This window comes from Pinus tabuliformis, chromosome 2_1 (genome assembly GCF_031772625.1).
Source record: "Pinus tabuliformis cultivar Carrire ecotype Pingquan chromosome 2_1, CPIR1, whole genome shotgun sequence".
Classification (NCBI taxonomy): Eukaryota; Viridiplantae; Streptophyta; class Pinopsida; order Pinales; family Pinaceae; genus Pinus; species Pinus tabuliformis.
The window spans coordinates 359,637,557-359,660,001 of record NC_142299.1 but is presented as its reverse complement, the minus strand read 5'-3'; the positions used below and the strand labels follow the sequence as shown (position 1 = coordinate 359,660,001).

The window sequence follows — 22,445 nt, the reverse complement described above, 5'->3', positions numbered from 1 at the left end:
AGATTTAGTGGTTGAGTCACTCATGACCACTTGTGGATACTATTGTGGCTCCTAGAGACATCCCCCGGGTTGAGGAGAGACCAATGCTTAGGACATCTTAATGAGTGTTTGCAGGATTTGCTAAAATTGTTCACTTACACTCAATATTTAACACATTTTAAAACATAATTGGTTCAGAACCTCTTTCAAGAGGGCAAATATAATTTGATAGTAAAGCAGACTCATAGAAGAATTAATATCCAGCTCTGGTGGCTAAACTTACAAAAGCATATAGTTCATTTTCCATTATAGTGAGTGAGTTTAGAAGATTATGAAGAAATGAAATCAAATACATCGAGCTAAGTGTAGAATCCAATGCAACAGACTTCGGCAAGAAAAAGATGAATGAAACAATGAATGGCGTATCAGATTACACGGAGTGCATATTAAGGATGTTAGGTCTTAATAGTCACAGGCATCTTAAATCGACATTTAGACTTAGATGAATCCATGATCACATAAAAATACACCCAGCAGCTACAATTACATGTCATCTGAGAAGAAAACAAAGATAGATGGAGTAAACACAGAAGAAAAATACATACTACAGCTTCATGTGAGCCAGAATCACCAAAAAATTTATTAATCTTCGGACAGAGCATACATTTTCCATTCTCTTCATTCACAGTGCTAGAGCCCCCTTTGAAAACAAAATTCGGAACCCTTTGATAATGTATCATAAACTATTTTTATAGGGTCTCAGGATGAGAACCCCTTACAAAATATTCCTTCTTGATCTCCCAGTGATTCATCATAACAAAAAGATGCGAGCATGCTAGTAGCACAGTTGTACTAACTAAACCCTAACTAACTAGAGTTCATTTCTTGAAATAAAATATTTACAGAAAACATAAAACAGTGAAGTGTCATGATTGACACGATCAAAAAAATCTTCATTCATGGTAGGCCGATTCTGGAGGAAAAGTTGTTGGATCGATGATCTAGAGTAGTGGAGGGTTGATGAATTAGTCACATCGTTGCCACAGTGCTGGACTAGATTGAGGAGAGCGATTTGGTAATATAGGCCAGACTCGACTACTTTGAAAGGGTCTTCCCCCTGATGTGGTGGCCATACAGGTCGAACCGAAGGTCCAACAGGTGGTACGGACATGATGGATCAAAGATTTGCGCCTTCGTGTCCGTCAATGGCTCGACATAGGATGAGGGTTTGGCTTCTCGAGCTTTGGGGGTCTTTGGGGTTAGTTTCTAAATTTTAAGCATTGAGACAAAAAATTACAGGCAATAGGCCGATGGTTTACCTAGTTGACCGGGTGACAATTTAGTGAATGGTGTCAGTGGGAGCTCTGGAGCAGTCCAATGGTTGAACAGCGTTGCAGATCAACCGAATGGCGGGAGAGCTTGGCTACAGAGAAAACAAATTTGAATTTAAACAGCTAAACGGGAGGAGCTTTTATAGCCGAAGAGAAACGGCCATATGACATCGAATGAGGTCAAGAGGGGTGGACACGTGGCAAAAGATGATTGGAAGGGTGACAGGTGTACGAGTGGGAGGGGGAATTTACCACTACCTTCGGCGCTCACTTGCTGGCATTGTTAGCGGACCAATGTGTAGCGGGTGGTCCCCACCTTTCTCCAGCGAGTGGATGAGCGAGAGGCGGGATCAAGCCGAGACCCCCTGGAGTTAATCTAGGTTGTCGATCGGCTGATCCCGCCCGATTGACTTTTCAACTCCCGGGGGTAGCGCCGACTTATCGGTCGCACTAGCGCTAGCTCCCCCCCCCCCGCCGCAAGCGCTTCCAGGGGTTGGTCAGGTAGAGATGAATGGCGATCCACCCCAGTACCTGCTCGAACTTTAACAAAAATGCATTCCTTTTGTGTTTTCTCCTCTTCCACCATTGCGCCTACCCAATGACAGATTTTCTGAAGCGGCCTCTTACACCCAAGACCTTTAGTGTGCTACTAGGACGAAATCTTGTCCACTTTAGTTAATCTATCTATTTTTGCACCAAATATGTCAACTGAACCCCTTCAACACCCATACAAAAAGCAAAATATGGCAGGTAACAACAAATACTTTACTCATGCATTAGTGATAGAGGTCCACCTTTGAGGCCAATTGCTCATTGTTTAAGGAAGAGATAATAGAGGTTACCAAACTCATTTGACCACAAGGAGCAGGTTGTTACCTTCTTCGCTATCTTTGGAACATGCTTCTAGTTAACCGATTACTTTATTATTTAATTAAGCAAAGTCTTTCAATAGACATCCCAACATCTTCCAATAAAACAAATCTATAGTGCAATACCTCTTACTATAGATCAAAGGAAGGAATATTGTCTTTGAAGGAGGATTTTAACCCTAGGAAACCCTATGAAAATAGATGTTGGCCTTGGGGGATTTAAACCTAGGAAAAACCCTGGGAAATTCTAGAAAAGAGGTGATCCAAGAAATCCTATTCAAGCAAATCACGATGAAGCCTTAAGCAATGCCACTAGCCAAAAACCTTAGATCAACTACTGAATTAAGTGAGAATCCCACCCACTCTCATACCATGTTGAGATTCAAATAGATAGCGAGCGAATCAAACAAAATCAACACAAACCCAAATTATGCAACAAAGAGAAACATAAAAGTTAAAACTGCACTAAGGCAGTGCAACAGTTGAAAGAGATGTCACATAAGAGTGCAACCCTAGAGAGGAAGAGAAAAACCTGAGAACAAGTGTGCTAGGGAGAGAGAAACCCAAGCACAAGAGACAAGGCCACACTTGATAATTCTCTTAGGCAAATCATTTTTATTAAGAATGAATAAATCACTTGAACGATCAATATACAGAGTAGGGTATTTCTAACTAAAGAGGTAGGGTGCTCTCCCCAATAGGGTGCTGGGCCTATTTGTATGAGAATAGCCTTCACCAAACCTACAAATATAATAATGATAAAATGCAAAGTCATCCATGGCCAAAAGTGAAGATTACATTATTTTCAACAGTTTACTACAATAATTGCAAACAAAACTTAAGATATGCACTACTTGTCCAACCTAAAGAGCAAAGATAATGAAAATATTGACAAGAGTTCTGTACCACGGCTCCTATGCACAAAACTGCATGATACTTTCCTGACTTTCCCAGTGTTTGGGCAACTAAGGGAATCTCGAAGCTGCCTGGCACCCAGATTACCTGCTCAACAAGGCATTATAGCATATTGATAAGTTTCTGGAACGCAACTTTACAACATCTAGAAATTGTAGATAGAAGCTTAAGATTGAGATTTCTGATAAAGTATTAAAATTCTCTAAGCCATTAACACTATCATATATGAATAGCATTTTCAACAAGCCCACACTAGCTCAGAACCTAAAGTTTGTCATCGTGTAGAAGGCAATTCATTATTATAGATGTGATGAAATTGAAGGCAGTTTTGGTTTTGGTGGCACAGAGCATACGCCGTAAACATATTCTAAAAAAAGTCATAGGGCATTTACTAAACCCTTCAAATGACTATATTGAATAACTTCTTACTATGGACATAGTACCTATCTACTCAGAAAAGAGGAAATATCTGAAGCTTTTTTTAAGCTGAAAAAAGGCTTACATCAATATCTTCCTCTCTGACAGAATGTCTTCGGAAAGCTTCCAAAGCACCCTCAACAAGGGGTTTAGTTACAATGTCATTGAAACGAGCAGCAACCTAACCAGACAATGCAAGCAATCAAAGATTAGGAAATTGAAATGATAAAGCACAAATACACACCTCTAGTCATATCCTGTCTTAAGTTTTGACTACCATTCTAGCATAAAAGACAGGTAGAAGAGTTGCAGGTGATACCACTGCAAAATGAAGGCCCTCTGTTTTTGTAATGGATCCCGTCAATTGTCGAGCAGCAGCAGAGACAGTAAACATATTAGATTTGCTTCTCCACCTGTTTTTATTGCTGTCAAAATCTGAGCGTAGTGGAGTGACTGCAAGCAGAAAAGTGCTTGAAAAATTAACTAATATTATCATTTATACAATTAATATCTTGTGAATAGAAACATGTGCATACTCAACAAAAGAATACACTCGTGAGGGTGAGGGTTGCCCACCTTGAATCTTATAAGCTTTGTTGGATCCTTTTAAAGTTAGCCCAACAGCCAGACGAGTGGAATATTTAGTAATTCCTGTTGTGGGCATTGTTGGTATATATGATAAAGCTGTTGCCGCTCCTCCTGCTGCTGTTGCCATCTAGTTCTACCTCTAAATAAGTGATAAAATTTGCAACCTGCAGTGCACCTTGCCAATGAAGTACAAGCTAAAAGAAAAACCTTGGTACTAAAGTCATATTTTTCAAAATTTTTATTTGAATGACCAATTAAAAGAACCACTTCAAATAGAATTAGAAGAACCCAAATAAAAACCAGTATCTATTGCCTTATTGGATAGTAAAACTGCTTTCAATCACGGAAATAAGTAGGATTTTTCAACAGGATTCTATTGGTGTTGCTCAATACTGAAACCATAACTTACAACATTACACAGTGGAACATGGGGTGTTTGATATGGATTCAGTTCATTCAAGGAAGCATATTTTATATACAGGATGACATTAGTACCTTGAGATAACTCTGTCAAGCAAGTCCAACTTATCCTCTTCCAAAACCTTGACTGGTTTAGTGGAAAGGACAGGGATTTAAATGCTGGATTTAAACAGCACTATCTTAAATTCAACTTAATCCTGGATCTATCAAGCGCTGAAAGAGATCAAATTACTTGAGTTACAACCTTTTTGAAGGTGTAGATGTTGAAAATAGTAGCGAGAAATGGATTCCTTGATTTGTGCCTTAATTCAAGGAGTCAAATCAAGTTTCTTCTTTGGCATGCTCAATTTCCTAAATAATAGGAGAATTCCTAAAAATTAGGACAAGCTATGTAGCAGTTAACTAATGTGTTAAAGTGGAAGGTCGAGTTCACTGTCTTCTAGTGCGAGTTGACTTGGAAAAGGACAAGTGAAAGTCTCTAATTAGTAATTCTAGATCAACACATAGGACGAATTGCATGAGCCACCCAATCACCAGTTTGATTTCTAAAAATAAGACTTGCTAAATTTAGCCATTCGAATTGCCTTTAAAAGGAGGAACGAAGGCACTCATTGTATCATAATTGAGCACGAGTTTGTGTGTTGCTTGTGAGAGAAAGGTGTTAAGAGACCTTGTGCGAATTGTTGGAGAGGAAAGAAATTCCTTAAGGAAGTGCAGTTAGAAACAGGAGGTTCCCTATTTAATAGAAGGAGAATTTGCACGAGGAATTCCAGCTCCTAGTGTGCACAGATTTAGGAGGAAAGGATCAGCATTCTTGCAGGTTGTTTCAAGCAGTGTTGCGAACATCGCGATCAAATTGCACTTTTTTCGCCCTGCCGATTTAACCGCCGATTTTTTCGGCGATTTTTTTATTTTTTAAAAATCGCCCGAGTGCTAAAAATCGTGAGTGGCGGAAACAGCGGGTTTTAAAGCCGATTTTTTGGTTTTTGTTTGTCATTTTTTTCAGACAGCGGGCTTGTTTGAGAGCTGAGGAGGAGAGGAAGTCGACTACAAGGGTAGAGGAGGAGAAAAACGAAAGATTTTAGCATCCCAAGCAAGAAAATTCGAGTTTGGACCAAATTTCTTCAGCAAAGCGTGGTTTCCAGGTATGGGCACCCAAATTTGGCCTTTTTTTTTGTTTTTTCTTGTTTTTGCTTGGGTTTATATAACCCATTGATTATCAATGATTTTTTAGTGGATTTGATTGTGTTTTTTTTCTTTTTTGTTGCATAAAGTGGAGAGGGTTCATTTTGGTTAAAAATGCAAAAACTTGATTGTTAGATTTAAGTTTAGTTTCTTCGTGTGCTCTATTTTTTTGCATCATTTTTGTTTGGGTTTGAATGTGCATTTTTTCTATTATTGTTGCATTGAGTTGAGGTTTTTTTTTCAAAAATTCAATGTGTTGTATGTAAATTTTATTTTTATTTTTTTAGCTTGCAATTCTTCTTGTGCCCTAGGTTCAACTTCAAACTTCATCTTACATTAAAACTCAAGAGTTCAACTAATTTACAAACATGTCAAGGAAATTGGACCCTCCGTGAAAATTTGGTGAACCTGATGGAGGGTTTGACAGATCAAACTTGTCTTGCAAGTTGTGTCATATGACGGGGGGGTGTATAGATTGAAGTATCACTTTGCACAAATCCCTGGACATGAGGTAGGGCCTTGCACCAATACAAATCTAGAAATCATCCGAAGAGCCCTTAGATCATTGGAAGAAATAGAGAAAACCAAACTGTCCAAGTCAACTCTAAGGAGTCAACTCACACGGAATAGAGTGTTAGGAGGTGAATATGAGAGTGGCACTAGTTCTACTTCAGCATCAATATCTACAACCAACCCTGTAGCTGCCTCATCATATTTTGTTCCTAAAACCATGGCTGGTTCACAATCATCTATCTCTTCAATACTTAAAAGAAAAGGATAAAAAAGAAGTTGACAAGTTGTTGGACAAGTTTCTTCTTTGGAGTGATATTCCTTTCAGCGTTGCAAGGAATAATCCATTGTTCCATTCTGCTGCTAATGCTATTGCAATTGTTGGCCCAGGGTACAAAGTCCCTTCTTATGATGACTTTAGAGGCCGCATTCTTCAAAAGGCAAAGGTTGACTGCACCACAAGATTGGAGTTTAAGGCATCATGGGCACACACAGAATGCACTGTGATGTCAGATGGTTGGACCGATCAAAAGGGGAGAAGTCTTATAAACTTCTGTGTTAGTTGTCCCAAGGGAACAATGTTTATGATCTGTTGATGCATCTGCACATATCTAAGATGCAAAATTATTATGTGATTTGTTGGATGTGTTTATTTTGGAGGTGGGTCCAGAACATGTTGTCCAAGTCATAATGGACAATGCTGCAAATTATGTTGTTGTTGGCAAGATGCTTATGAAGAGACATCCCACTTTATTTTGGACACCTTGTGTTGCAAATTGCATTGATTTGATGTTGGAGGACATAGGAAAAATTCTTTTTGTCAAAGATATTGTTGTTCATCAAAAAGCATTACAAAATTTATATATAATCATGCATTTGTACTTCATTTGATGAGAACATTCACCAACAACAAGGAGTTGGTGCGCCCTGCCATTACACGGTTTTCCACCAGTGTCATATCTCTTCAATCCCTCTTGAATTCTATGTGGGATGTGAAGAAAATGTTTCTTTCAGATCAATGGTGTGCTTTGGCATTTAGTCGCAAACCAGAGAAAAAGGCCATATGCAGATTAGTTTCATACCAGGAAAGCTTATGGGCAGAAGTGTAAGAGGTGTGCAGCATTACTGAACCTTTGGTAAAGGTTCTTCGATTAGTTGATGGTGACAAGCCCACAATGGGCTACTTGTATGAGGCCATGGACAGGGCCAAAGAATCCATTCAAACCTACTATGATAATAAGGAAGATGATGGGTTTCAGAAGTAACTCCTCCTATGGGAAGTGATTGATGAATGATGGAACAACACACTCTATTATCCCATTCATACTATAGGGATCTACCTGAACCCCGCATTTGCTTTGGCATATAATTTAATTGGTGTAGGTTGCAGTGTATGTATTTCGATGTTTGTCATAGGAAACTGCAAATAACTTGTTCATGTAAATCTAACAAGTAGGAGAAATATCATCAGTGCTGCAGTAGGAATTCCCAGGTTTAAGGAATTTTCACAAAGAATAATCTCTCCGAAAGAAAAGTTGTTGGGCTTTCTCCTAAGGTTGGGTTTCCCAGGGTAAAATTATTGTCTCTATTGTGCATGGTTGTCTTTTTGTGATCTTTACTATTTTCGCTGCATTTACTGTTGAGATTTTTTGGTGTAACTATTTGTTGATAGTAGAGGCATATACACTGATTAAAAATCATTAGGAAGTAACTACTTGGCAAAAAATTGTATCTACTATACATCTTGTAGAAAAATCAACATGGTATCAAAGCCTTATTGAAACAGCCATGGAAGTACCTCTAAGGTAACCGTAGGAGATCTGAGGTAGACTAAGGTAAAATTTCTGAGGAAGAACAACAAACTAGTGCATTCTTTTGGATTTTATCTGTCTTTCTGTGGGTTTTTCTGAGGCAGGCCTGAGGCATAGGCCATTTTTTTCCTAAGGCAGCAACTAAGGACGGGATGAGTTAAAGAACATTTCTAGGTTATCTCTGAGATATCCCTGTCTGTACAACTGTTGTAAAGTGTTATTTCTGTGAAAACTGCAAAGAAGAGTGAGGAATGGAGATATTAAATTTGAAACCTATGCCATTTTTTAAATTTGATTTCATATCTATGCATGGTTATGTGATGTTCTAGTTCACTATGCATGTTGTATGGTATTAATGATATATGACAACAAAATAAATGCATCACTCTTGATATTGACCAGAGTCATCAAAGCCTAAACTTCAATCTGGTTTCATATATTGATATTTCCTTTGTCGTCCAAGCCTTTACCAAAGTTGTTTGTTGGCCCAGATCCTTAACATTTTTGCCTATACTTTACCCCATCCACATCTGAAAAGAGGGCTAGGCATGAAGTCTAGGAAGGAGCTAAGCAAGCTTCAAGAGGGAGCAGATCATTGTGCCTTGGAGTAGATCTAAGGTCTCATTTCTGAGGTGGACTATTGTGTGAAGCAGGGTACAGATTGTTGTGATTAGAGTTGTGTAGAGGCAACCTAAAGGAGCTCTAATAGCTCGTTGTTTGAAAAAATCCTAGATTAGACAGAACTGCACAGAAAATAAAGTAAAGTGAGTCTCTTCAAGGGATGTTTTTGTTTCTGGGCCTCGACCCTGTGGAAGGGTTTCCTCAGTCAAGTCTAAGGTCATCTTGCAAACAGTGCAGAGACAAGTTTTTGGGACAACACGGGTGGGACTGCTGCAAATCTATTCTAAACACCAAAACTCCAGAGGCCGGAGATGGTGATGGGACTTGCATTTATTTTGCTTGTTTCTTCCTACACTATCGGCGTATGGGTGACGCCTCCAGAGATTTGAGCAAGTTTTTCAGACAGGGCAAGGTGTGCCCTAATTGGTCAAGTAATGAACAGATCCATGTTTGATCAGATATAGAAAACTGACATGTTACAAAACCAGCCTAAGAAAACTTGATAGAGAAGAAGATCAAGGTTTTGAGGTCAGATAATGGAGGAGAGTATACTTCCAAGGACTTCAATGATTTTTCTGCAAGGAGGCAAGAATCAAGAGGGAGTTGACAATTCCATACAACCCTCAACAATTTCTTCCTTGATTAAGAGATAAGTACTTCTAATCATATTTTTCCTCCTTTGATTTTTGGTCAGCCTCTTGTCCTTTTTTATTTTGTATGGTTTGATATCATAAAATGACTGCTTCGTTATGATTTTTCCTTTTCCATGGCCTCTTGAATGGGGTTTGCGGAAAGGAAGAACAGGTCCATTACAGGAGGTTGCCAAGGCGATTGCAACATCGAGAATTACAAAGCAAGGTTTGTGGCAAGAGGGTTCTCCCAGAAAGAGGGAGTGGACTACGAAGAGACTTTTGCCCCAATCGCCAGATGGTTAGTTTCTTGTATGGCCTAGACTCAACAAGAGTAATTGGTGTTTGAAAGGGAGGATTGCACAAATTGTTAGGATGTCTAGGATCATGCAAGTTGGCCAAAAGAACATCTAGTTCAGAAGGAGCAAATAGTCAGGTAGAAATGAAAGGCACGACCTTCCAAGAGGATGTCATGGGTTGAGAATATCATAATAGATGCTTAGAGACAGGAGGTCTCTAGGAGCAATATGCCTTCTATGAGGGGACCATGCCAGACAGCAAGATATGCTCCAGTGATGGAGGGGGCAGCCAGGATTGCCACAAGAGGATCTGTTTCAGTGTCAGAGGGAGCATCTAGTTAGGGTGACCAAAAAGTAGTTGTGGTGATGGATCCAATGAAGGAAGCTAGCTAGTTTATGGTTGAGCCAAGGCATGCAGCGAAGCATGTGTTCAGGTAGTTGCATGGTACAATTGGATATGTTTTGAGATATGTCTCAAGTGGTGAAGTGAGGTTGCAAGGATATACTGATTCAGATTGGGCCGGGAGTGCAAAGGACAAAACGAGCACCTCGGGGTGCTGCTTCAGCTTAAGATCAACTATGATATCCTGGTCTAGTAGAGGCATAGTATATCACACTCAATGACGTAAGTCGTGAAGTAGTGTCGCTTTGGAAGCTTCTTACAAGACTATTTGGTCAGGTCACTTCATCCGAGACATGGTGCAAAAGGGAGCAATGAAGCTCCAATACATATCCACAGACGAGCAGACTGCAGACATTGTCACCAAGCCTCTGTGTAGAGCAAAGTTTGTGTACTTCATAGACAAGTTTGGTGTGATGCAAAATGTCTCCCTCATTGAGAGGGAGTGTTCATGTTATGTGCAAGATTGGGCAAACATTCTCCCACGAGGTCAAGCTGATTTGACTAGTGGGGGAATGATGCATTCACACATACAACCATGCAAATTTCGCTGGGCCATGCTAGTTTGGCTAGGGGCGAATGGCCCGGAGTGTTGATGCTTGCAGAATTGGGGCAGTCTTTCTTCCATACAACCATGATGATTTGGCTAAGCTCATTTGACCAGGGAAGATTGATACATTCACCCATGGAGCCATGTTGATTTGGCTAGTGGTGAATGGCCCAGGGTAACTACAGCATAGGGCAGACATTCTTCCATTGGAGCCATGCTAATTTGGCATCCGTAGGGTCATGTTGATTTGACCAAGGAAGAATGATACATTCACACATACGACCATATTGATTTGGCCAGGGGTAAATACTAAATAGCCTTGGGGCAGACCTTCTCCTGAGGAACCATGCTTATTTGGCTCAGTCATGTTGATTTGACCAAGGGAGTTGGATACATTTACCTAAGAAGCCATGTTGATTTGGCCAGAGGTAAATGGACCAAGTTATTCACATTGCCCACTCCAAGATGGAGTGATCTGTTGAAGAATGTAACTAATGTTGGTCTTCATAATTGTACTTGAGTTATAATGTAATGTATTTATCAAAAGAAACAAAAAGAAATTTTATTATTAAAGAAATTGACTTATTAAAGCATGGGTTTCATGCTTGGGTCAATTGTTTTTAGGTCAAAACCTTCATTGAAGGCTTCTAGGGTTTATGTCAAGTGTCCTTGTCCATGTCATAATGTAAATAACCCTTCATGGGATTTATTTGTCAAGAAAGAAATTCATTTTATTGTAAAATAGGTGAATTAGGCCTCCTCCACCAAGTTGGCCTAAACTAAGGGCAAAAACACCTATATCAAGGCAGCAACTTAACCTCATTTGTCACACTCACTCATCAAGTTCGATCTACAATTGTTAGGGCATTAAAAAGTGCAAAATTCAAGGAAGAAGGTGAAAAAGGCTATCGAAGGAGAAGAAGGTTCATCTCAAGCATAAGAAGTCGAAATTCTCTCTCTCTCACAGGTGTGAAGCTGCTAAACTGTTGGAAGGGTCGAAACTTTTGTTCTATTGCTGGGCCAAAATTCTACTGCTGGGGGTCAAAGTTCTGAAGCTGGGAAGTCGAATTTCTGGATTGTTGTTGGGTTGAAGCTGCTAGACAAGAAGAGACTATTGAAGGTTGTTGAATCATTTTGGAAGGCTGACTTGGTGGAGGAGGAAGGTTTATTGGTCTAAGGTCTTGGTCCATCTCGTTTTGAACTACTGAAGGAAGAGTTCCTTGACTAGGTTCCCTTATATAGGGGTTTTAGCCCTGGTTGAGTGCCTACATTTGGTGTCCTTGATCTTTATGTTTTGGTTTTGGTAATTGCTTGATGAACAAAGATAAAAGAGAACATATGAAAGTTAATAAGAATATAAGGACATCACAAGTAATTATCAACATAAAGAAAATATTTTTACCTTTCTGATTTTCTAACATGATCTATATCTATAGACGTGCATGTGAGAAGACACTTCATCAACATAGCAAGCTCATGAACTTTTCTTGTGGAAGGAGACATTTCAGCCAAGGGTAAATATGTTTACAGCTAAGGAGAATCCCTCCCTTGCTAAGCGGGAGTGTTCATTTTTTTGTAGCATCAAGAGGTAATAGGTATTCTCGCATGGCAAAACGGGTCTCCAAGTCGACCTAGAAAAATTAAATAAAATTTATTTTTGGAGTGACAAGTCGGCCCAGGAAGGTGAAGGGGATGTGTCCCTTGGGTTTATCACCTCATTCGACTAGTATAAATAGATGACGAGATGCCTCATTTCTTCACCATCACAATCAAATCTGATGTATTTTTTTAATGTCTATCTTCTCTCTCTTGCACAGTCGCACGTGTGAAGGAGGACAATTTGATCTGGCCCCTTAACTGAAGTTGACCGAACCTTTGACCAACCTGTTTGACCAAGTATTTGGTTGTTGTTTGACCAAGCTGGTTGACCATGTTTGACCGCAAAATAGGGCAATTTTAACTACATGTGTAAAGAGTTGACCATAGGGATTTAACCACAGGTTTGACCATAGGAGTTGACCATAGGTCCAAGTTGTTCGTAGGACATTGACCACAGGGCCGAGATGACCATAGGGCCAAATTTGACAAGGACAAAACTTTGACCAGAGTTGACTTTCTGGTTGGTTTGACCAATGTTAACTAGTTGTTGATTTTGACTAGTATTTTGACTTGGATATTGGCACAAATTTCTAGACAAATTGTCGATTTGTAAACCTTGTTGAAGAATAATTTCTCCTAAAGAAAAGTAGGGTTTTCTCCCAAGGTTGGGTTTCCCAGGGTAAAATTATTGTCTCTATTATGCATAGTTGTCTTTCGGCGATCTTTACTATTTCCTCTTCATTTAATGCTAAGATTTTCTGAAGTATAATCATTCAATGATAGCAGAGGCTTAAATACTAATTGAAAATCCTTAGGAAGTAATTACCTAGCGGAAAATTGTATCTGCTATACATCTTGTAGAAAAATCAACAATGAATTCCATTCATCAGAAGAAAACATTTTCTACAAGTTTTGATGCTCAGAAATTAGAGATTGCAACATAAGGAAGTGAGTTGCAAATCTCGTAATTGCAGGCCTGACTTTTTACCTCTAGATTGTTGGCCTTGATTATAAGACCCAAGAGCAAGAGGAACATAGTGGAAGGAGTGGTGGACATTGGTGGAAGGGATAGAAGAGGAGTCTTGAATCTCCAAATCTTCACACCCACCTACTCTCATGGCTTGTAAAATTTCCTTCTTCCTTGCAATTTCTTCTTTGATAGCTGTTAAAATTGGCAACTAGGGCCAAACTCCATGTGGGTCATCTTATTAATGGAAGCTGATATTTTTCTTGGATCCCTCTCATCGAGAGGTGTAGGATTGATCTAAAGATCATTCGATTCCAATAAGTATTCATGGAGATATGAATTTATTTGTGTTATGGGACAATTCGTCAAGGTCGGCCAACAACCAAATAAACCCCACTTGTGCTCAAATGCAATATAGTGATGGGTATAGTCATGATTAATGAAGCGTGATGAGATGCAGCATAGTGATGATGGGTGCAGCATGGTGCAGCGCGGTGAGGTGCAACATGATGATGAAATGTAGCACAACAATAGGTGAAGGAGTCACCTTGGAGAATCAGTTGAAGCAGCATGTCTTCAACTGATCTCATGTATCATCTTCTTAAAGATGATCTATGCTCTTATCTAGATAAGTCAAAGTGTTGACTTCTGTTGTAAACGTATTATCTCTCTCTCTCTGTTGAACTATTGAAGAACGTATAAGAAGAATTGATCAAGGGTTTCCCCACATTGGGGTTTGTCCCTGGCTAGTGCCACATCTTGTGTCCTCTTGTCTTGGCTTGTCTTCTGCAATTTATGTTTATGTTCCATCTGCAGTTTACTTTAATGTTGATGTGATTGCTAATCTGGAAAAGATATTGAGCTAACTGTGAAAATTGAAATAAATTGCTTTAAGCATAGAACATACCTAAAATTAACATGGTATCAGAGCTGAGGTGAAGACAATGCCCAAGCAAGAGTGAAAGAGCAATCACGGAAGACAGTTGGGAAAGGACAAAAGGATCAGTGGATTTCCTCATCCCTCTTCAAATTCACCGAAGGTGAAGTCGAAGCAAAGAATATTATCAAAATGGCACAACAAAAGTTTTTGATGGCGTACCTAAAGATCACTTCAATGGGAAGTTCGGATCTAAGGGTGGAAAGAAAGGCAGATGCCTTGGTTGTAATAAGTTCGGCCATTATGTGAAGGAGTGTCTGAATGGCAGAGACACATCTCTTGATGAAGATAACAATCATTCCAACGCCATCTTCAATGATCAAAGGAATAATAGGTAATGCAGGTCATCAAGGAAATGGCCGACTCTTCAAAGAAAGCAAGGAACCCTAGTGCTTCAAGGCACTTCATCGGATAGAAGGGTGCACTCTCTAATTTGGTAGAGATGGAAACAAACGTGGCATTATACTTGGAGCCGATGCCACCTATCCCGGAAAGGGTGTAGGGAATGTTACCCCTCAATTGAATGAGGGTAACTCAATTCATTTACAAAATCTCTTTAATGTACCTCATTGCAAGAAGAACCTGGTGTCCATTTCAGCAATGGAAGTCAAAGGTTATGAGGTGGCACTCATCGATGGAAAGGTACGTGTCTGAAAATAGAATTTTCAAAGATGTTTTTGAGTTCAGGGTTGTATCAAGTTGCAGGAAGTCCACTGGGGCCCATGTCCATTAACACATAGCATCGGAGGTTTGTGAATCAGATGGTGACAGGGATGCCTGAATTCAAAAAGAGCATGAAAGTACATGTCTGAGATGTGCCTAAGGAAAATCTTTCAAGGGGGCCATTCCCCTCATGTAGCAGGTCCACAAGTTTGGAACAACCTGAGGGGTTTGAGATTGATGATCAGGAATCTCACGTATGCAGGTGGAAGAAAGCCCTCTATGGCTTGAAGCAAAACTCCTCAGGTGTAGTATGAGAGGATTCATAGTTGTCAAATGAAGTTGAGATTCACTAAGAGTGAAGCCGATCCAAACCATTGTTTGAAGGTTGTGGATGATAGACCTCTCATACTAGCACCTTATGAGGACGACCTATTTCAAACAGGTGTAGACCCTCTCACTTACAAAAGTAAGAGGGAGTTAGATTATGGATGTGGAATGGTAAACTGCAAGCTCGTGGCTACCTCGAGGATCTTAACTTTCAGAAGTTATATGGTAGTGATGTCGAACCAGATTTGGGAAATGCCTCTGAGTTTCATAAACTCATTCGCGTTGATGTTCTTGGTGAACTTCTGTCTGGACATATGTTTTGCAGTTAGCATGGTGAGCTCATATTGGTTGAGCCTCACTGGATTGGTGCCAAGAATCTTCTGAGATATATTCAGGGCACAATCTCTCATGGATTGAGATACACTGCCGGAAATATGAAACTGCATGATTATTCGAATGCTGACTGGGTAGGCAGTGTGGAGGATCACTAGAGCACTTCTCAGTGCTGGTTCTCTCTGGATTCTGCTTCGATATCATGGATGAGAAGGAAGCAGAAGTCGGTAGCTATAAGCACCGCCAAGACCGAATACATAGCTACGAGTATGATCTCGTGTGAAGCTGCATGGTTGCAAAAGCTCTTAAGTGAGTTGTTTGTACACATGATGAATACCACTGTGATTCTCTGTGACAACCAAAGGGGGGATTCGATTATTAAGGAATCCCGTATTCGATGATTGCTCCAGCAGATAGACATCAGATACTGCCTTATCTGGGATATGGTAAGTCGATGAGTGAGGAGGCTCCATCGCATTGAAACTAATGTACAGGCCGCAGACATTTTGTCAAAGCCCCGAGGAAAGGTCAAATCTGTGACTTTCTCGAACGACTTGGAGTCGTTGAGAGACCTTCTTATAAGGGTCCTGCATGTTGCATGCATTGAGCTCTGGGAGCTCTGGGGGGCTTGGGGTACTTACTGGAGCAACATACGACCACAGGGCGACTCACCCTCCCCTGGTGGTGCGCTATGTACAAGATGACAAGTTCAACCTTCCCCTGTGATACCCCGTGGCAACTGTGGAACAGGATGATTAGTTCTCCTGTGGGCCGGGATGATTAGTTCTCCCGTGGCAACTGTGGAACAGGATGATTAGTTCTCCTGTGGGCCGGGATGATTAGTTCTCCCGTGGCAACTGTGGAACAGGATGATTAGTTCTCCTGTGGGCCGGGATGATTAGTTCTCCCATGGCAACTATGGAACAGGATGATTAGTTCTCCTGTGGGCCGGGATGATTAGTTCTCCCGTGGCAACTGTGGAATAGGATGATTAGTTCTCCTGTGGGTCGAGATGATTAGTTCAACTGTGAAACAGGATGATTAGTTCTCCAGTGGGCAAGAATGATTAGTTCTCCCATGGCAACTGTGAAACGAGATGATTAGTTCTCCTGTGGGCCGAGATGATTAGTTCTCCCATGGCAACTGTGAAACAGGATGATTAGTTCTCCTGTGGGCCGGGATGATTAGTTCTTCCATGGCGACTTTGGGGCAAGATGATTCGTTCTTCTGTGGATAGGATGATTAGTTCTCTTGTCGAGGCATCCTACCCATGCAGTCTAGGACTCATGGGAAGTACCTCTCATCTGATCAATGAGCAGGGAAATGGGGTTAGGGACCATAGTAGTACTATCGATGGACACATCGATGTATCTACCGTACTCCCTATGCTAGGATGACCTCTATTGATCTGGGATCAATGAAACTAATCTGGGATCAGTATGAGTGGTTTGAGACACTCTCTTGTGATATTGATCTGGGATCAATAAAACTGACTTTGGGCTAGTAAGAGTGATGTGACACACACTCTTCAGATGAAACTGACTTTGGGTCAGTAGAGAATGGTATGAGACATTCTCGATCAATTCTTCTTCTTCATGGTTCAGCAAAGCAGAGTAGTGCAGGGCACTAATGGCAGAGATGGTACAGTTGGACATATGGATCAGCGGATGGAGTTCTCCTTAGTTGAGAGGGAGTATTAAAATTGGCAACTAGGGCCAAACTCCATGTGGGTCATCTTACTAATGGAAGCTGATATTTTTCTTGGATCCCTCTCATTGAGAGGTGTAGGATTGATCTAAAGATCATCTGATTCCGATAAGTATTCATGGAGATATGAATTTATTTGTGTTATGGGGCAATTCGTCAAGGTCGGCCAACAACCAAATAAACCCCACTAGTGCTCAAATGCAGTACAGTGATGCGTACAGTCATGATTAATGAAGCGTGGTGAGATGCAGCATAGTGATGATGGGTGCAGTATGGTGAAGTGGTGAGGTGCAGCATGATGACAAAATGCAGCACAACGATAGGTGAAGGAGTCACCTTGGAGAATCAATTGAAGCAGCATGTCTTCAACTGATCTCATGTATCATCTTCTTAGAGATGATCTATGCTCTTATCTAGATAAGTCAAATTGTTGACTTTTGTTGTAAACGTATTATCTCTCTCTCTCTCTGCTGAACTATTAAAGAACATATAAGAAGAATTGATCAAGGGTTTCCCCACATTGGGGTTTGTCCCTAGCTAGCGCCACATCTTGTGTCCTCTTGTCTTGGCTTGTCTTCTGCGATTTATGTTTATGTTCTACCTACAGTTTACTTTAATGCTAATGTGATTGCTAATCTGGAAAAGATATTGAACTAACTGTGAAAATTGAAATAAATTGCTCTAAGCATAGAACACACCTAAAATTAACAATAGCCTTATCCCTAGCCTTATTCTCCTTGAACTTCTCAAGGTACTTGTTGAGCTTTGTAGATCGGAAGGTACTTCTAGTTTTATGTCTTGACTAGAAGGACCTTGATTTGCCTCATTAGGGGCTTGCATTCGACATGTAGAGTGTGCAAGTGAGTTGCACGCATGTTGATGTGATGTGGATGTAAGGCAAGCCAATTTTATGACTTGTACTTGAGTTAAAGTAGAGAAAGCTAAAGATAGGATAGTTAACTAAAGTAATGTTAGTTATCTTCAGTTAACTTGACATCCTAATTTTGGCCTTCAATTTTAGCCTAGGAAAGTTATAAATTGAGCCTAATGAGAGGTGCTTAGACACATAACATTAGCGCAAGATTGAGAAAGGCTTCTCAGTGAACATGAGTTGGGTATGAGAGAATGCAGTGATTCTAGTGATCAGTATTGTATTTTCTCAAATGGGCCATTATCCCTAGTACAGGAGCGGAAGTAAGTTTTGTGATTAAGTTATTAATGAAGAACTGGTGATTGGGTAAAATCGGTTATATGAATGTGATAGATCGGGTATTTAATTTTGCTTCTACTATATTTTTATGAGTTAGGAATCTAGTCGTGTATGCGTTCTGCTTATTAATTGTTGGGAACTGTTGGATTCTGAAAGTCTAACAGTATTCTACCCTAATATGTCCTATCACTTCATTTGGTGTTTTATATAGCTTTCCTTGGCCTCTTACACTAGCCAAGTGTTGTTTCAACTTGTAAATACCCGCTCCAACAAATTTTTGGCAATATTTGCAGATCATTTTGCTATCAATCATATCACAATAAGCCCATGGAGTATCCTTGGCTTTTGGAGTCATGGTTACTAATGAAATATTTGAAATTTGCAAAGGAAATAAATTAGCAAATTTAAAATTAAAAAAAAATGCAACAAACTAAAATAGAAAACCTAAGATCAATTTGGAAAAAAATGGGGCAGATTTAGCCTACAAACAGGTTGAAAGTTAAGATTTGGAAAATGAAAGAACACAAAAAAATAAATACAGGGAGAGCAATGAACTATGGATTTTTTCAAGTGAAAATTCTTATGTAGAAATGAAAACTAGTTGCTTTAGCCTCCTCTAGAAGATGCCAACTACACTAGACAGCTCCAAAGTAGCTCCAAAGCAACTCGAAGATGACAAATACGGCCCAAACTCTCTATTGTTACACTACTCTAGAAAAAATTTAGCACTCTTCAAGCTCACAAAAACTCCAAATGGGATGTGTGAGGCAAATCTGAGAGGAGGAATGCTTTTAAAGGCTTGGAGGCATTGTTTTTAGAGGGAAACAACCCCTATTTTCCTTCAAAACCACTTATAGCTACCCAAAACAACTGTGTGTGGGGTCCACGACTGCACTGGCAAAGACCCAGTCGGTTTATGACCAATTTGGTACTAAATCAGGGTCTACCTTGGCCCAAATTGGGTTCATTGGTCGGGTTGACCTCCGAGACTAATGCACTGACCGATTTGACCAACTAGCAGTTCAACCTGACTGATTTTTAAAACTATGCTTTAACAATTTTGCAATCATGAGCATTTACTTAATATTTTGGGCATTCTAACATGAATTAATAAGGTGATATAGATGATTGATCAATCTTGATTGTAAACCTGTTCTCTCACTTTCCAAGGAGGTTATTTTTTGACCATAGTCTAGTGGGATCTCCTCTAAGGCCTTAAGGTTATAAGAGGGGCACTACTTGGGAGACTTGGATTGAAGTAACATGTCCATGTGTGTTCTATACTTTACCACTTTCCATCATTCCCCACTTTCAATCTCCATTCTTCGGGCTTGTGGTTACTAGTTCATCGGGTTTAGCACATGAGTAAAATCCTAGCATGAGCTCTACCCCCCTCATTAGCCATCACCCAATTCCTTGAGCACTTGATGCTCCATTGTTGAAAGTTCTAAGTTTGACACATTATAAATCCCTACTGCATTATCTGATTTATTTCACCTACTTGTTTATTCCATTAACAAGTTATTTATACATATAAATACTAAAAATAAACACAAATGCAGCCTTAACTCATATACAGATCAGCAACTGAAATACTAGACAAACACACAAGGGACACCGTTATTTTTTTACAATCGTCCCCAGAAAAACCCAATGCGGGAAAATTGGTGCAGCAATTTTGAGGGTTTTATTATTATGCAGATTTCTTGAGTACAACTAGGGTGTCGAACTGGCTCACCCAACAGAGATTGTTACACGGCAGTAATACCTCTTCTCGGAGACAGATATTCAGCCTCTCAGCTCTAGTCTGCCCCACGAAAATCCTTCTAGCACTTCTCCTAGGCTCTGCGTCAGCCCTGCTAGCCTCAGCGTCGCTCCTGAACCCTCTGCGTCAGCGTTCTGCCTCTCTGTGTCAACTCTCTGGCCTTCTGCGTCACCCACGCAAACCCCTCAGCCTTTGCACAGTCTCTAGTTGCCTCTACGTGGCTCTTGCTGCCTCTGCGTAGCTCTAACTACCTCTACGTCAGCCTCTTCAGTCACTATGCTGACCCTCAGGCACTATCTCTACCTCTCTGCTATGTACTTACTGCCCCTCACTGCAACAAATCACTTGTTCAAATTTTCTTAGCAAACCCCGCTCCAGAAAATCGAACTGACTGATCAATCTTGATGTGTCTCCAACTGACCCTCAAGCCTCCTCTTATACTTTTCTTGTTGAGTCTTCAATGGCCGAGATTAAGTCTCTAATCAACGGCTAAGATTAGATTTGGCTTGATCCATGTCATTTAGAACATTCTCACCCAGTTTCATATTAATACCCATTAATATTTTAATTTTCCTAAGTTTAGACTTAGGAACTCCATTAAAATTATTTTTTATTTTAATATCTCTCTAACCGGGTGGAATTTCCCCAAACCATTACTGGGTCTTGGAGATCTTATGTGATTTAGCCTCTGCACCAATTTTCATGGCTAGAGCACATCTGATGCTAACACAAATCAACACTCCCTCTTAGCGAGGAATGTGCTCTAGTAATGCTCCACCACTGAACATCACACTGATCCTCTAGCACCAGTACCTGTGCTGATGCTTGACCTGTTGCCCCCACATCATCTGCATTGTTGCTTCTTGTACTATTGCCCATGACCCTGGCACTGCCACTGCTACATCTGTACTGCAGCTCCCTCTCAATATTCTGCCCATGCTGCCCATAGCATTGCCACTGCTAACTGTTGTACTGCAACTCAGTTACCGAGATGTAAGTAATTGATCTACCAAAAATTCTAATATCCTTGTCAGTCTAGAAGCCTCCTGATGTTGAAGCTACCTCTGCTACTATCCTGTGCTCCCTATGCATTGTTGCAACACCTCTGTGGCTGTCACACTACTGCAAACACCTTTGTGCCTCTCGCACTACTGCAACCCCCACTGCACTGCTACAGACCTCTGCACTCTAGCACTGCCTTGTCGCTCCATCGCATCTTGCTTCTACCGACATCTGTCATCCTGCTACTGTCATTCAAGGCTCTCGTAGCCAGATATGATCCAAGAGTTTGGGTACCTCAAGGATCCTGCCCCTCATCTTCTGTAGTCCTCCTGACTACAGCTCGATGTCACCCCACCTCTTCTCTAGAGGTGCATGACCACTAATGGCACAGTCGTCATCAGCCTCGACTTCTTTCTCCGCCTTCGCTAGAGCTGCCTTGGAGTCGGAAGCCTCTCCCTTGTTCTTCTTCCTGGGATACTGGGATGCATAATGACCCAGCTGCCCACAACGGAAGCACTTTACCTTGGAGATGTCCTCCTTCTTCCTCTTCCCTTGTTGTCCCGCAGACGCTAGAGCCACATCCTCCTCCTCCTCTTTCTTGATTCGACTTCCCTTCCCACTACTCCCCACCTTGATCGACCATTTGATCTCTTCTTAGCGAAGAGTTGACCACATCTCTTCCCATCCTGGAAGAGTAGCTCTGCCCAAAATGCCTTGGAAAAATGTCTCCCACTCCTCAGAGACTGCATTCAGAGCGGTCCTCACCATGAACTCCTAATCTGGCGTGGCCCCTATGGAAGCAAGTTGGTCTCGAATCTCCTGCAATCTGAGGAAGTATAGATCTATTGTCTCCCCCTTCTGCATCTGATAGGACCGCAGTTGATTCTCTAATAGCATCTTCTGCTACACGGGAGTGCCCTGATACAATGTCGTCAAAGTATCCCACATCTCCTTTGTCGTGTTCTTTTCAGCAATATGTGATATGACATGATCCTTGACCCCATCAAGGATTATGCACTTTGCCCTCGCCATTGCATCCTCATATTTATCATTATCAGTTGGGTCTACTGGGATAGCCACGGTTCTCAAGGTGAAGCCCTTGTTGCAATGTCTATCCAAGACTGACAGAATCCTGGCCTTCCAGATCACAAACTTGGAAGCCCTATCCAACCTGTCTTGATCCCTCAGTCCATTCACTGCCATCTCCGCTCCTCTTCTAGACTCCCTTTGAGTTTCGACTTCCCTCCTAGAAATCTCCCTCTAAGTCCTGATTTCCTTGCTGGAAATCTTCTCGCCAAATGTCGAACCGCTCCTCTCCAATCGTCTTTGCAACTGCAACTCAGATCTGGATTTCTTGGCTAGAAATTCATCAAGGCAGCAACTCCTTCTACCTTGGTTATGTCCCCTTAGG

General features: G+C 40.8%; 1 protein-coding gene across 2 annotated transcripts in view; it reads right to left on the bottom strand.

Annotated features, from left to right (window-relative positions):
• The window catches only part of COS1 (6,7-dimethyl-8-ribityllumazine synthase / DMRL synthase / lumazine synthase / riboflavin synthase), a 196,840-nt gene that overhangs the window by 97,620 nt on the left and 76,775 nt on the right, over nucleotides 1-22,445 (bottom strand). Inside the window, exons 2-5 of one of the 2 annotated variants that reach the window (XM_089399562.1) lie at nucleotides 4,088-4,274; nucleotides 3,831-3,964; nucleotides 3,597-3,692; nucleotides 3,086-3,181 (exon numbers count right to left, since the gene is read on the bottom strand). In XM_089399562.1, the coding sequence (XP_089255688.1) occupies nucleotides 3,086-3,181; nucleotides 3,597-3,692; nucleotides 3,831-3,964; nucleotides 4,088-4,226 (465 nt within the window). In that variant the 5' untranslated portion in view covers nucleotides 4,227-4,274. The remainder of the gene's footprint in view (nucleotides 1-3,085; nucleotides 3,182-3,596; nucleotides 3,693-3,830; nucleotides 3,965-4,087; nucleotides 4,275-22,445) is intronic. The other variant, XM_089399560.1, reaches the window with a different exon arrangement.